Below are 14,064 nucleotides of genomic sequence, written 5' to 3' on the forward strand. Positions count from 1 at the left end.
CCCAGGCTGGCCTCGAACTCACAGAGATCCGCCTGACTCTGCCTCCCGAGTGCTGGGATTAAAGGCGTGCGCCACCACCGCCGCAAATCTGAATCCAATAAAGAACCCTTGACACTTCAAAGCCATCTTTCTTTTTAAATTATTCAAAGCTTTTTAAAACTTTTACACTCTTACTCTAACACCCTTAAAGTATTAGAGACAGAGGAAGAAAACATTCTCACACAGAAATACACCTGGCTGAGGCTGACCTCTGGGTGTGGGGAATATACCATAAAAACAATTTTCTTTATTTACCTTGTCTCGTGATACAGCTGAAGGCAGTTCTCTTGCTAGCCTGTTTCTTCTTTGTTCCTATAAAATGCAACCAAGTTTTTGTGATTATCAGAATATTGAGAGATAGACCTATTACAACATGTTCATCTTAGTTGAAAAGTGTGGAGAAACAGATTTATCATATTCCTTTTGGGACTTATGCCATAATTGATTATATTAAAAAAAAAAAAAAACCAAAACAACAAATCCCCAACCCTAATGCTTCCCTTGTTTTGTTTTCTGTCCAAACACATCTGCTGAGGGATCCAACACAGCATCACCTACAGCGGCTCCCTTTACCAGGGACTCCCAAATGAAGGGTAGCAGATAAATATCCTTCAGGAAGTTAAGAAACATTGACTGAAACTGTCCCAACATGAATGTGGGATATAATCTTTCAGCATACTATGAAGAATTTGAAGTATATACAGCATAGAAAATGTAAAACCCTAAAGGTCATTCAGACTACAAAAAAAAAACAACAAAACAAAACAAAAAACCCTTAACTTAAATGTCTGTTTTTAAAAAAAGTGTTATCCTTTTAAAAAATACCAACTCCTGGAAATACTGCCACCTATCTACTTTTCATCAGACTGATCAATTACTCATTGTTATATTATCAAACTGTTACAAAACTGTAGACACAATGTTAGATTCAAGTTGTCATGTACTGAGCACTTGGAATATCCAAGCACCAAGACAAGTAGATATAGACAAAGACAAGGATAATAAGTCTCTTACAGGCATTTGGAAAATTGATATAAGTTAAAATCATGTCAAAATTGCCCCTCAAATGAAAACATTTTATCAACACCCCCAAGCTTGCAAAGACCTGTAAGTTTACAAAGTTTCAAAATGATTTCTTAAGTATAAAACTTTTTATAGCAAAAATGTAAACCATTTCCATTTTTCATGGGTTACCAAGTGATAAAATGATAAATAGATAAATAATAAATAGATAAAATGATAGAACTATGTGGATTTTAATCTTCAGAAGAAAAAAAGCACACTAGAAAACATTCATTTTGAGAATGACACAGAGCAATCTGGAGAATGACAATTCTAATCCTACCAAGACAACCACCAGCTAGATTCCAGCAGATGTGGCTTGATTCTTCCTAAGCCACCATTTCCTCTGTTAATGATATCTAATTTCAGAGGGTTAAAGATTAAATGGTAACATACACAGAATTCTTTGGCACAGTCATAAGAAGCAGAGATTATATTTCCAGTGTTGATCTGAAATCCTGTTATGGTGGTTATCAACTTGACTATATCTGGAATTAATTAAAACCCCCCAAATGGAGGGGCATACCAGTCAGGGATTTTTGCTTCATTTGAAGTGGGAAGATCCACTTCTAACCTGGGAAGCCACATCTTTAATCCAGATCTTTTGAGGTGAGAAGACCCACCTCTAATCTGGGCTACAACTTCTACTGGAAGCCTACATAAGAACATGGAAGAAGGGAGCTTTTGCTCTTTTTGCCTGCTTGCTCTCATCTTGCTGTCAGGTCCATTCCTTTACTGGCATTAGAGCCTACTTCTTTGTAATTCCTGCATATACTGAAGACCAGCTGAAACATGCGGCCTCATGGACTAAACAACTACTGGATTCTTGGACTTTCTGTTCATAGGCAGCCGTTGTTGGATTAGCTGGACCACAGCTTGTAAGTCCTTCTGATAAGTCCCCTTTATATATATACTATACATATATAAACACATACACACACACACACACACACACACACATATGTATCTATGTATAATATTTATAATCATTCTTTAAGTTCTATAGTGTGCCTACTTTTAAAAATATTTTTTATTTTAGGTGTATGGGTGTTTTGCCTGCATGTATGTCTGTACCACATACATGCTGGTGCCTATGGAGGCCAGAAGGTGTCAGATCCCCTGGAACTGGAGTTACAGATGGTTGTGAGCTGCCATTTGAGTGCTGGAAATTAAACTCAGGTCCCTGGAAGAACAGCTAGTACTGTCAACCACTGAGCTATCTCTCTAGTGCAGCCCATATGTGCCTACATTTTCTGGGTGTTAAAAAACACTTTCTGAGTGTTTAAAAAAAGGGGGTAGGGGGCTTTACTGTGCACAATCTACTACTTTTCCAAATTATAAAGTTAGTTAATTCTTAGAATGTTTCTTTCATAGTTTGCAGAGCCAAAAGCCCCTCAATTATAAACATTCACTTGGGTTTACACACTTATAGTTACTGAAAAGGAGCAAGACCATCTTTCAACACTAATCAATAAACCCTTTTTGTTTCCTAACTAGAAAGAAAAATCATGTCCCTGGTGATTTTGAGAGCTAGAATTAAGAAAGCAATGTAATGACTTTACATATTTCCTGGGCATACAACCAGCAGTAATATGTCACATCTCTTGTATGAAATTACTTGCAGCTGATTTCCAACGTCTGAAAAATGATCACTATACTCACCTCTATATTATTGTTCATTAGCCCACAGGCATCAGCAAAGTCGGGATGTTTTGTGTTGATATAAGCTAGCTCAATTGCCACTAAGTTATGTACCTACAAAAAACAAAATAAGGCTAATGTACAAAAATATGCCAGTCTAAACTAACTTTGAGAAGTCTAAATATAAAGAAACTTATTATACAGACAATACTGAAAAAGTATAAGAAACATTTTCAAATACTTGATGACTATACTCCAAATAATACTCTATGCCCAATGATAATTAACTCTAAATTATTTACCTTCAGATTTAAAATTGCACTTCTAGAAAGGAAAAATGACATTAAGAGAGCCTCAAAGTCATTTCCTATTACTGGGAAAAGTTATTTACCTGATGTAATTTTACTCCAATAATGAATATATGTAAGCCTGAGGTAGTTAGTAATAACACAGCCTGAACCATGAAGCACACAGTTAAAATCAAAAGGACTACAAGTCTAATGAGACAGCAATCAAAAGGAAAAGTGAAAATTAATGTTTTCATTCTTCTACTGAATTCCTAAAGCTTACGGAGAATAAGCTTACATCATTTTTTAATCTTTAAAAAATTAATACGTATTAGTTATCCATAACTGGTTTTACTTGTGATGTTTTCATACATGTTTATAATGTATTTTAATCACATTCACCGTTACTCTTCTTGTCCCCTCCGCCTCCTGCTTATCTCTTTCTTCCCACTTCGCAGTCCCTTTTCTTTCACTTGTCTTTAATGATGTACTGAGTTTCAGCAGGGTTGCTTACAGAAATACTGGTGAAGGTAAGGGATTGTATACAGGACCATGGCCAGTGGCCACCTTTTATCTTCTAGTCTAAATGTTTCTGGTTGCAGCTTTTCTCTGAAACTGACTCCCCTACTGCCAATTATGAACAAAATAAAAATTATTAAAACATTACTTATCAAGTACCAAATGAACTACTGCACAAGGTAAGCTACTTGTTAACCCAGTAGTTGTTTGCTGGCCAAGGTTATAATGCTTCTAGTTAATGTATCACAAGATACAGATTAAAATATGCTGAGAAAAAAACCAGAAGATTTCTTTTGCAGCTAGTACAAAAGGAACCGAGGCTCTTATGACTGCCCTGTACTGTTTCAAGTTCCAGAATATCACTCAATGGTGCAGAGCTGGTGACATGAAGTTCCAGTAGTTCTAGGACGCTGGTGGGCAGAGTATGACATCAAGTTTAGGCACCTGACTGACAGTAATCCCTGCTAAGTAAGCAACCACTCAGCAGTCACTCACCAATAGTTCCAAGAATACTATTTATAAGCTTCAAGTGAGGCTCAGTAATCTGAGCTAAGATTCGATTGCATTTTTAGTGGCCAGAAGGAAAACAAAAAACTGCTAGTCAATTAAGGGCATAAGAGTAATTTCAAATGCTGAAGCTTACATTTCTAGCAATTTTAGCTTTTTTATGGGGATGGGGTGGACAGGTACATCTCACTATAGTAACTACTAACTCCTACCATCAGGTCATAGAACAAGCAGAATGTGGGTTGTTCCTTGTGCTTCAGAACAAAAGTGAGCTTGCTGTAAAGGACTGGCTTGCCGAATGTGGGCTGCTTGTTTCATGTGCTTCTGTGAGCTTCCTGTAAAGGTCAGGCTTACTGAGTCCAGAGACAGACTAACTTCCCACAATGACCAATGGCAGCACAGAACAGAAGCAGCTACCCGAGACCTTCAACAACATTCTGTCCTCATGAAACTTGGAATTTCAGGCTAGTAATGATTAAAATATCAAAAAATGCTGCGCACTAGAATTACTAAAAACTTTCTTTGAAAATAAGACTTAAATACTTAAATACTTTCTTACAGTACACTAGGAAACATGCTTGAAGTAATCATAATGTTGTTATACTGGAAAAAAAACAAATGAAACTTTAAACTTTTGCTAATGGTGATTCAAACAAGGCAGTAGCTCACCATTTCATTTGTAACAGGCAACCTTTTACGAAGAAGACAAGTCACTACTTCAACTATGGCATCATGAAGTTTAGGGAACCGTAACAATTCCTATATATAATAGAGAAACAAAAATGTTAGTTTGTTTAATTGAAAATTAAATAGTCACTGAAGTACTGAATTAGATTTGTAAGTTACATTTACGAACACCATTTAAAAATCACTCCTAGGTAAGGGAACTAATGAGTTTACTTTTAGCCCATTTCCTCCCACTCTGAAAAACAGGACTGATCTGATGGGCTCTATTCCACCTCACAGGTACCTGTGTACTGTAATTACTACAATGCTGAATGATCCTCTGCATTTCCTCATGGACCAGTTCCACACAGCGGAGACTGGGCTCTTCTAGACGCTTGATTTGCCGTTTGACCAGTAACTCAAATGAAACCTCAGGCACAAATAAAGCAGGACGGGGACCCTGAAAAGACAGAACTTAACTCTCTTACTGTAGCTATGCATAGTAAGGTCTTTCAAAGAATAAAAAATAATCCCATTTTTGTTCCTTTTTTTCTGAAGAGCAAAACAAAACCGTACATCAAATTAAAATATGCATACAAATCAAGCTTTACCCCTTTCTTTTTGGTTAAGCATACTCACAGTAGCATTTCTAATGGCAGTCAAAATGTCAATAGTGTTAAGGCCACCTAGTGGGTCAACAGATTCTAAGGTTCGCCCAAAAGTCTCATGGAAAATATAACAAATCCTAGCACCACCGCATCTGAAAAGCAATGAATTATATGATTACGCATTGCTATAAAGAAAAGAAATTACAAGTTATATCTTTCTTTAAGCTTTAAAGTTGTTTCATTTTCTGAGAAAACTTTATCATAAATCCAATAGCTGTATTAATTTATACCCCACCAACAGTGAATAAGGGCTTCTCTCTTAAGTCCATTCTGTCTGTTAATTTTCTTTCAAATTTTGTGATTTTTTTCTTTAGAGCTGAATAGTATTCCATTTACATATGCACCAAGTTTTCATTATACATTCATTTGTTGATGGGTAAGTAGGTTGATTCCAACTCTTTGCTATAGTGAATATAGCAACAACAAACATAAGGTGCAGTTATCGTTATGCAGGTCATGGAGTTCTCTGGGTATATGCCCTGGAGTGAAATAGCTGGGTTATATGGTAGTACTATTTTTAATTTTTTGAAAAATATCCAAACTCATTTTCACAAGAGACATATTAACTCACACCCCTACCAGCAGTGAATAAGGATTGCTCTCTCTCTAACATTTTGTTGAATTTGTTGGTGAAGGCCACTGACTAGGGTGAGATCACACTGCAAAATACTGAACACTTTTTAAAACAATTATTGCCCATCTATATGATTTTGTTAAAACTATCCCATTTATTTACCCACTTGTTGATTAGGATTTTTATTTCCTTGGTGTTTAATTTCTGCAATTGGTTTTAAATTCTAGGTATTAGTCTCTTGTCTGAAGTGTAGCTAGTAAAGACCTTTTTCCCCATTCTATGGGCTGTTTGCTCTGCTAACAGTTTCTTTTGCTGTGCAGAAATGTTTATTCTCATGTTGTCCCCATACGTTGATACTCGAGACTAGTTTCTGTGTTTTGCTCTGTTTACAAAGTTCTTGCCTACCGCAAAGTCTTGAAGTGTACTCCTTGTTTTCCCTAGAAGCTCCAGTGGTCTTTGGTCCACTTTGAATTTACTTTTTATAAGGTGAAAGAATACAAATTAATTCTGCATGTGGACATCCAGCTCTACTAGTACTACTTGTTGAACAGGCTATCTTTTATCAAATGAATGTTTTTGCCATTGTCAAAAATTAAACAGGCATGGCTTTCTCATTTTAATTCTGGGTCCTCTATTCTATTCCATCGGTGCATCTGTTTTTTATACCAGTACCAGACTGTCTTTTATCACCATAGCTCTACAGTATAATTTGAGGTTGGCATGTGGGCTTTTGTGGTTCATACAAATGCTTATATAGTATTTTCTAAACCCATGAAATATGACATTGGAACTTTATATGTATTTCATTAAGTCTGTAAATTAATTTTGGTTTCATGGCCATTTTCAAAATAATTTTGTCAATTCAGGAGCATGTAAGTTCTTTCCATCACTTAGTATCTTCTGTGGTTTCCCCTTTCAGAGTCTTTAAGTTCTCCTTGTAGAGGTCTTTCTCTTTGGCTACATATTTTCTTAAATACTTAATTTTTTTTTGAGTTATCTGAGTGGAGTATTTTTCCTAATTTCTTTCTCTGAGAGTACATTGTTAAGATATATGAAAGATTTTTTTTAAATATTGATTTTATGTTGTGCATATTGTGTTTAATAGGTTATTAGTTTTTTAGTAGACTTAATGGGGTCTTTTAAATAAAAGAATCTTGTCATCTACAAATAGAGAGTTTGACTTCTTCCTTTCTTATCCCTTTTTTAAATGTCTTTGTCTTGTCTTCAACACTAAATCTCTTGAGGCAGTTTCTCTATTATTAAAATTTACGTTTTCATATTACTTACTATATATTAACTATTTGATATAAGGCTTCAGGCAACAAAAAATTAATAGCTTATCCCTACCCTACTTTTCTTCAGCTATCTTATCAGCTTCTAAGAAATAATACCGTATTTGTTTCTGCTGACTCACAAAATCTAGAAGTGAGACAATTTTTTCCCTTAAAAGGCTAGATAATAAATATGCATGCCTTTCAGTATTTATTGCAACTACCCAAATCTGTAAGTACAAAAACAGACAATCTGTAAAAATTTACTAGAGTATAGCTATGTTGCAATAAAACATAGCCTGACATTTAAATTTTATATAATTTCCAAATGTCATTAAACACTGAATTTTTCATTTAAAAATTTTATATTTAGATATGTAAACATCATTCTTAGTCTGCCTACTTATACAGGGAAGGATAAAACAGCAGGGAAAGATGAGATCAAAGCAGGACTGAAACCTAGCAGAGTAAATATCAAATCCTGTGGCTCCATATCCAGCATCTGGGCTCATGATGGAATCATCTGGATTCCAAAGGGCTTGAGTGACCCCACAGTATACAAAGACTTTCTTGGGCCTGCAGCTTGTCAGATGGCCAAATGGTCTCAAACATTCAAACATCTCAAACATTCAGAGGCTCCACTGCAACTTGGGCTTTACCTTCACAGCCTCGCTTACGAACTACTCAGGGCCTCCTTGCAGAGAACCAATCCCATCACAATTTGGCCTTAGAGTCCTTCTAGTACATTAGCATAAGGCCCTGTGATCGTCCTCACCCTTGCATCTCTCATACCTATAAAAACAATACCACGGATGATGCATTTTCTCATTCTGTTGTGTACACTGGGAGAGAGAGAGAGAGAAGGATGCATGGGGCTTCTTTGTACATTTGTTGGCAATCTCCTGTGTGCCTAGAATTATCCTTAAATCAAGTGTTTTTTTCTTTTTTAACGAGTATATGAATGGGGCAGGAGAGGGAGGGAAGGAGGAAGAATGTTTAGAGTCAGGTATTTTTGCATTCTGCTAGCAGCTGTTTGTGACATATTGATTTGAAGAAATGATGCTAAGGTACCATGGATAGCACCTGATAAAATACAGGCATTTATCTGTCTTACAGACAGAGATATGTAGAGAAATGTGTGGGTCAGAGTAAATCAACAGGAATGGTCTCTGGGTAGTGAAATTAAGGTAATTTTGTTTTTATGTTTTACTACCAATTATCCTATGTGTACTGGCCATGCCCAGACCATCATGTAAAGCTCTTCCATTTTGGTCCAACAATGATAAATGTAGAAACCAACTTGGTCTCTAGAACTAAAGTGATTTCTTTTTCTAAAGTTTGCTTTCCCTTCTGTCTTAGGTGTCTACTGCTGTAATAAAACACCACGACCAAAAGCAACTTGGGGGGGGGGGGAAGGGTTTATTTTGCCTTATATCTTAAAGTCTTTATGAAGGGAAGTCAGGGCAGGAACTAAAAGCAGGAACCTGGAGGCAAAGGGCATAGAGGAATGCTGCTTTCTGATTTGCTTAGCTGTGTTCTCATATAATTAAGGACCACAATTCACAATGGGCTAGGCCTTCCCACATCAATCAATCAATCAATCAATCAATCAATCAAGAAAATGCCTGACAAACTTGCCTATAGGCCAATCCCATGGATGCATCTTCTCAATTGAAGAGTTCCTTTACCCAAATGACTCTAGCTCGTGTCAGGTAGATACAAAACTAACCAACATGCCTGCCTTATCAATTCCCAGTTATGGCCAGTCAAGAGAGATGCTTATCAAACTGTGCCCTCACTGGTTACACCTAACAGTGGTCAACTGTGGGACAAAAGAAGAAATTCAATCTCCTTCCCACCCTCCTTCCTCTAAAACCTGTACAAATGGACCCCACTCTACCTACCATATGATCTCCCCTCAGAGCCCACTTCCCATGCAATGGTCTGCCCTATCTATGATGTTAAAATCTCTTCTAATAAACCTCATAAAAAAGGATAATCTGTCTCAGTGTCCTCCTTAGCCCTAAACTCAAAACTTTTAAATGTGTATTAAAGAAACAACTGGGCTGGGTATGTAGCTCAGTGAAAGAGCACCTGCCTAAACAACCCTTACCTCAATTTATTTTAAGCATAAATATTCTTCTGGTGGTTTGGATAAGAATGTTCCAGTTCTGCATAGGTCAGATGTCTGGTTCCTTGGTCTCCAGTTGGTGGCACTGTTTGGGTAAGTTTAGGTTTGACCTTGCAGGATGAAGTATGGCACTGGGACAGGCTTTGAGATTTCAAAGCTATACTCCATTCCTAGTTCACTCTCAGCTTGCTGCTCTAGTCACAATACCTGCTTGTTGCCAAACTTCCCCACTGTGACAGTGACAGAGTCTTAATCACGGAACCATAATTCTTAATTCTGGAACTCTTAATTCTGGAACCATAAGGCCAAATAAAAGGACTTCCTAATATAAGTTGCCTTGGTCAGCATGTTTTATCACAGCAATAGAAAAGTCACTAATACAGTTTTAAAAGTTTTTAATTTTATTTTATTTTACATGCATTGGTGTTTTGTCTGCATTCATGTTCGTGTGAGGGTGTCAGATCCCTTGGAACTGTAGTTACTTACAGACAGTTGTGAGCTGCCATGTGGGTGCTGGGAATTGAACTTGGGTCCTTTGGAAGTGCAGCTAGTGCTTCTTAACTGCTGATCCGTCTCTCCAGGGCCACTTCAAAAGACAGTCTTAAAAGTTAAAGGCTGGTGAGATGGCTCAGCAGGTATGGTAACAAGATCTATCTTGGACTGTGCCCTGATAGACTTGGAAACTAGAGCAGAACAATAACAGTGGTAGCCAGGTCTATGGCAGCATCAGTGAAGCTATTGATACTCCCTATAGAGCAGTGGTTCTCAACCTTCCTAATGACTCGTGTAGTGACCCCCAACCATAAAACTATTTTCATTGATACTTCATAACTATAATTTTACTACTGTTATGAATCATAATATAAATATCTGTGTTTTCTGATGGTCTTAGGTGACCCCTGTGAAAGGGTTGTTCAACCCACAAAGGGGTCTCAACCCTCAGGTTGAGAACCACTGCTATAGACTCAGGAGAGTCTCACCAGGGATTCCAGCAATTATTCCTTCCCCTAGCTGCAAGTCATCTTGGGAGATGTGCGACTGGAAAAGGGAAGCGAAAAGGGGGACATATGATGCAGAATCCATGAGGTTGCCAACCAGCATAGGGTAGAACATGCTATGGATGCAGCTATTTTTAGGTTACCCACACTTCTCTAACTAACTCTTTCCATGTGCTCTGTAAACAAGCCTGATATACTCATTGGTCTCATCAAGTTGAACTGTGGTGAAGTCAGTCACTGATGTGCATCTGGGGTGATTAGAAGCTCATTTGTGCCTCCCTAGGCAAAGCTAACACAACAGTGAGTAGTGATGCTTGAATACCAGCCTGACAACCCAAGCTCAACCCTCAATCCCACAGGTGGCAGGAGAGAACCAAGTTTTGATGGTTTGTCTTTTGACCTTCACATGTCTGCTGTCTCTGTCTCTCTGTCTCTTGTGCGTGAGTGAAAGAGAGCGAGAGCAAGCGAGAGAGCGAGAGAACACACACATTTAATTTTAAAAATTGAAAAAAAAGTTCAAAGCCTGATATCATGGAATGGTCTTACAGCTCTAGCTATGTTGGAGGCTGAGGCAGGAGGATCATGAGTTTGAGGCCAGCCTGGCAACACAGTGTGGTATCTCTTCCAAAAAAAAAAAAAGAAAAGAAAAAGTTGCTTTTTAAAAAAACTTGTAACTTTTACCATGTTTATACAGTTTACAAATATCTGTTACAATAATCCTCATCCTATCATTTCTACAAATTTATATTCCTGTTTTACTAATAATAAACCATAGTCAGATGATTTAAGTCACTTCATAGGTAAAGTGACCTCTCAACCCAAGTAACCAAATCTTCACAAAAATGTCTTACTCACAGCTCCGAAGTTTCAATGTACTTTGCGGTTCCTTCAATAGTGTTACAGTACTCGGTGGCGAATTTGGTGATAAGCTGCAGTAAAGTAGCACTCTTATCATCCACGGGTTCACCATAGCTATTCAGAAGAGACTGATACTGGGCAGCTAAGACATTTATCCTTGTTTTCAGCTCTGGTAAACAATCTCTGATATGATGCATAAGTAACCTAAAAGATCAGAAAATCGGGGGTTTAGCATAAAATTAAGGAATCTGATACTTCAAACAAGTCAATGAAAAAATGTGTATAAAGGGGTTCCTAGTACTTAGGTCTTAAAGCCTCTTCAAAGTGTCTGAGGACTGGTGTCTGCTTCCAGAAAGACTAGTGAATATTCCAACTGAACTGATCACTAATGGCCAGTGAGGTAATCAGTCATATCCATATAATGAAGTGGCCATGAAAACTCAAACGAGCATGGCATGCTCAATATCCAATACCTCACCTTATCTATCTTCTAACTACTTCACCTGTATCCTTTATAGTAATCTTCTATTATACATAAGTAAACATAAATAAAATGTTCATTAAGGCCTATTGCCTATTCCAGGGATTACAGCTATTAAGAAGCACAAGCCATAATCTTTTCTGGCAATTGACATCTGAAGTAGAAGGGAAATCCTATAAAAATCTGAGACCTTAACCTAGAAGATGTGATGCTGTCTCTACATAAATAGTGTCAGAAGTGAGTTATAGGACAGCTAGTTACAATCTACTAAAGAACTACACACACGGTATATGGGGAAAACCCTCTAGAACTCTGCTGCTGCCAGAAGCACTCTCTGTTCATTTAAAAAAACAAATTTTTAACAAGCCCCCCATCACAGGAACAGGAAATGAAGCAATCTTAGACTAAAAAAGAGACAGAGACAAAAAAATCACAAAAGTAGCTCTTTTGGTCAATATTTTTGACATATGCCTTTAGTCCACCAACTGTAGTGGTTGTTAGGCCACAAATAAAACTAAAACAATGCACATTATTTTCATGTCACTGTAATCTAAAGTAAGCCACTCAGTCCATTCTACCTATAATTTTAGTTTAATAACCTATCTTTTACAACAGGTAACCAACATAGTATAATAGATCTGTCTTCTTTTTTTTTAAGTAAGTAAATCCTTTTCTTAAAGATTTATTTATTTATTATGTATATAGTGTTCTGCTTGCATGTATGCCTGCATGCCAGTAGAGAGTACCAGATCTCATTACAGATGGTTGTGAGCCACCACGTGGTTGCTGAGAATTGATCCCAGGACCTCCAGAAGAGCAGCCAGTGCTCTTAACGTCTGAGCCATCTCTCCAGCCCTAAATCTGTCTTCCTAAAATCCAAGTTCATCTGCCTTCAATGTATAGGATAAGAGAACATGGTTTTCTCTCCAGTCACTTTTATAAAAGGAAGGCCTTTTTAGTTCCTATAAACCAGTAGGTGTTTAGAATAGGAGGTATGGAACACGTGTTATTTCTATCATGAATAGTAAAAGAAATTCTGAATTAAAAAGCATATCATGTGATAACTGAAAAATTTAATTAAATTCATGAAATCTAAAGTGTCAGGAAGTCACCTGATATCTTAGTAAAGTTCAAAACCCAATTCACTGCCAAAATTTTCCCAAATGTTCAGTCAGGGTACTGTGGTTGCTACTGCCCTCTTGGCATCAGTCCCCAAAGCTTCCTGTACTCCATAATGGCCACTGCCTCTGTCCAGACAGCTTGCTGCTGTTCTCTTGGGCCACATAAAACAGATCAGTATTTTGATATTCATTGGGTGACACTTCAAAAAGCCAGGCATAGATGACTATAAATTGCATAAAGGGATGAGCACTCTCCTTGGCTATGATCCGATTCCAAGGCCCAAATCACTGATGCTGCTTTGTGAGCATGTGGACAGTTAAATGATTTTGAGAGTGCTGTTTGCATCCTGGAGGTTAAGGATAAAGGAAGACCCCATCCAGATCAACTTTAAATGAACTGGGAATCTTCACTCCAGAGGATCCGGGCCTCAACAAAGTGTAAACTCCCTTTGATGGACTTCCCAAAGATTTGTTGCTATTGCTACTTGATTGTAAACACTATTGAAAATGTCTGAGTAAATTTTGAGTATTTAACCGTAATAGTAATTTGGGAAATGAGTTTGAACTGAAAATTAAAAACAAAACAAAACAGAACACTTCCTAATTAAGAAAATTATTTGAATACTCATTCCAGACAACATGATTTAATACCAGACATCCCAATAAAAATAGAGACATTTGCTTTACAAGAACTCAGAGGTGAAGCTATAAGGAATAGTATGAAAATATATATGAAATTAAACAGGAACATTCTAAGACACCTGTTGGCAAAATGAAAACATTTCATCTTCAAAAGGTGAAAATGTTACCTATTCAGGGTCCTAGCAAGATACTTCGTTCCATTTCTGTTGGCCAGAGACGGGTATTTCTTTTGAAGAAAAGCATATTCATCACGGATTGAATCAGTTACACTCTTCTTATTGTTAATATCTAGCTGGCTCCTATGGTGGAAAAATAACAAACTTGTTCAACTGAAGCCACTACTGTCCTCTCTCTGCTCTGGATGAGTGTTAGCACCAGATAGTGTTTCCTGACTTCTAACACGGGCTGTTTACTTAGACCTCGAGTGATTCTCTACAACAGACATCATCATTACACATCAGGGCACTGATGTCTCAGTCAATGAACTCATCAAGGAAGGCAGACAGCCAAGAATGGAACTGTTTGCCTTAAGCTGAACAGTATCAGCTTCGTGGTTCCTATTAACCTATACACAAAAGCAGGATCCTTAAGTAAGTTGT

The 14,064-nt window shown here is 37.3% G+C and overlaps 2 protein-coding genes across 9 annotated transcripts in view; one reads left to right on the forward strand and one right to left on the reverse strand.

Moving 5' to 3' along the window:
- Nucleotides 1–14,064, forward strand: part of Yars2 (tyrosyl-tRNA synthetase 2) — a 52,793-nt gene that overhangs the window by 16,300 nt on the left and 22,429 nt on the right. The window lies entirely within an intron of this gene.
- Nucleotides 1–14,064, reverse strand: part of Dnm1l (dynamin 1 like) — a 61,114-nt gene that overhangs the window by 7,171 nt on the left and 39,879 nt on the right. For all 8 annotated transcript variants that reach the window (XM_052739964.1, XM_052739962.1, XM_052739961.1 and 5 more), the window contains 7 exons: nt 13,633–13,764; nt 11,219–11,425; nt 5,361–5,481; nt 5,026–5,181; nt 4,725–4,814; nt 2,764–2,856; nt 295–351 (listed from right to left, as the gene is read on the reverse strand). In XM_052739964.1, the coding sequence (XP_052595924.1) occupies nt 295–351; nt 2,764–2,856; nt 4,725–4,814; nt 5,026–5,181; nt 5,361–5,481; nt 11,219–11,425; nt 13,633–13,764 (856 nt within the window). The remainder of the gene's footprint in view (nt 1–294; nt 352–2,763; nt 2,857–4,724; nt 4,815–5,025; nt 5,182–5,360; nt 5,482–11,218; nt 11,426–13,632; nt 13,765–14,064) is intronic.

Source organism: Peromyscus californicus, unplaced genomic scaffold (genome assembly GCF_007827085.1).
Source record: "Peromyscus californicus insignis strain IS unplaced genomic scaffold, ASM782708v3 Scaffold_16__1_contigs__length_79575227, whole genome shotgun sequence".
NCBI classification, from domain to species: Eukaryota; Metazoa; Chordata; class Mammalia; order Rodentia; family Cricetidae; genus Peromyscus; species Peromyscus californicus.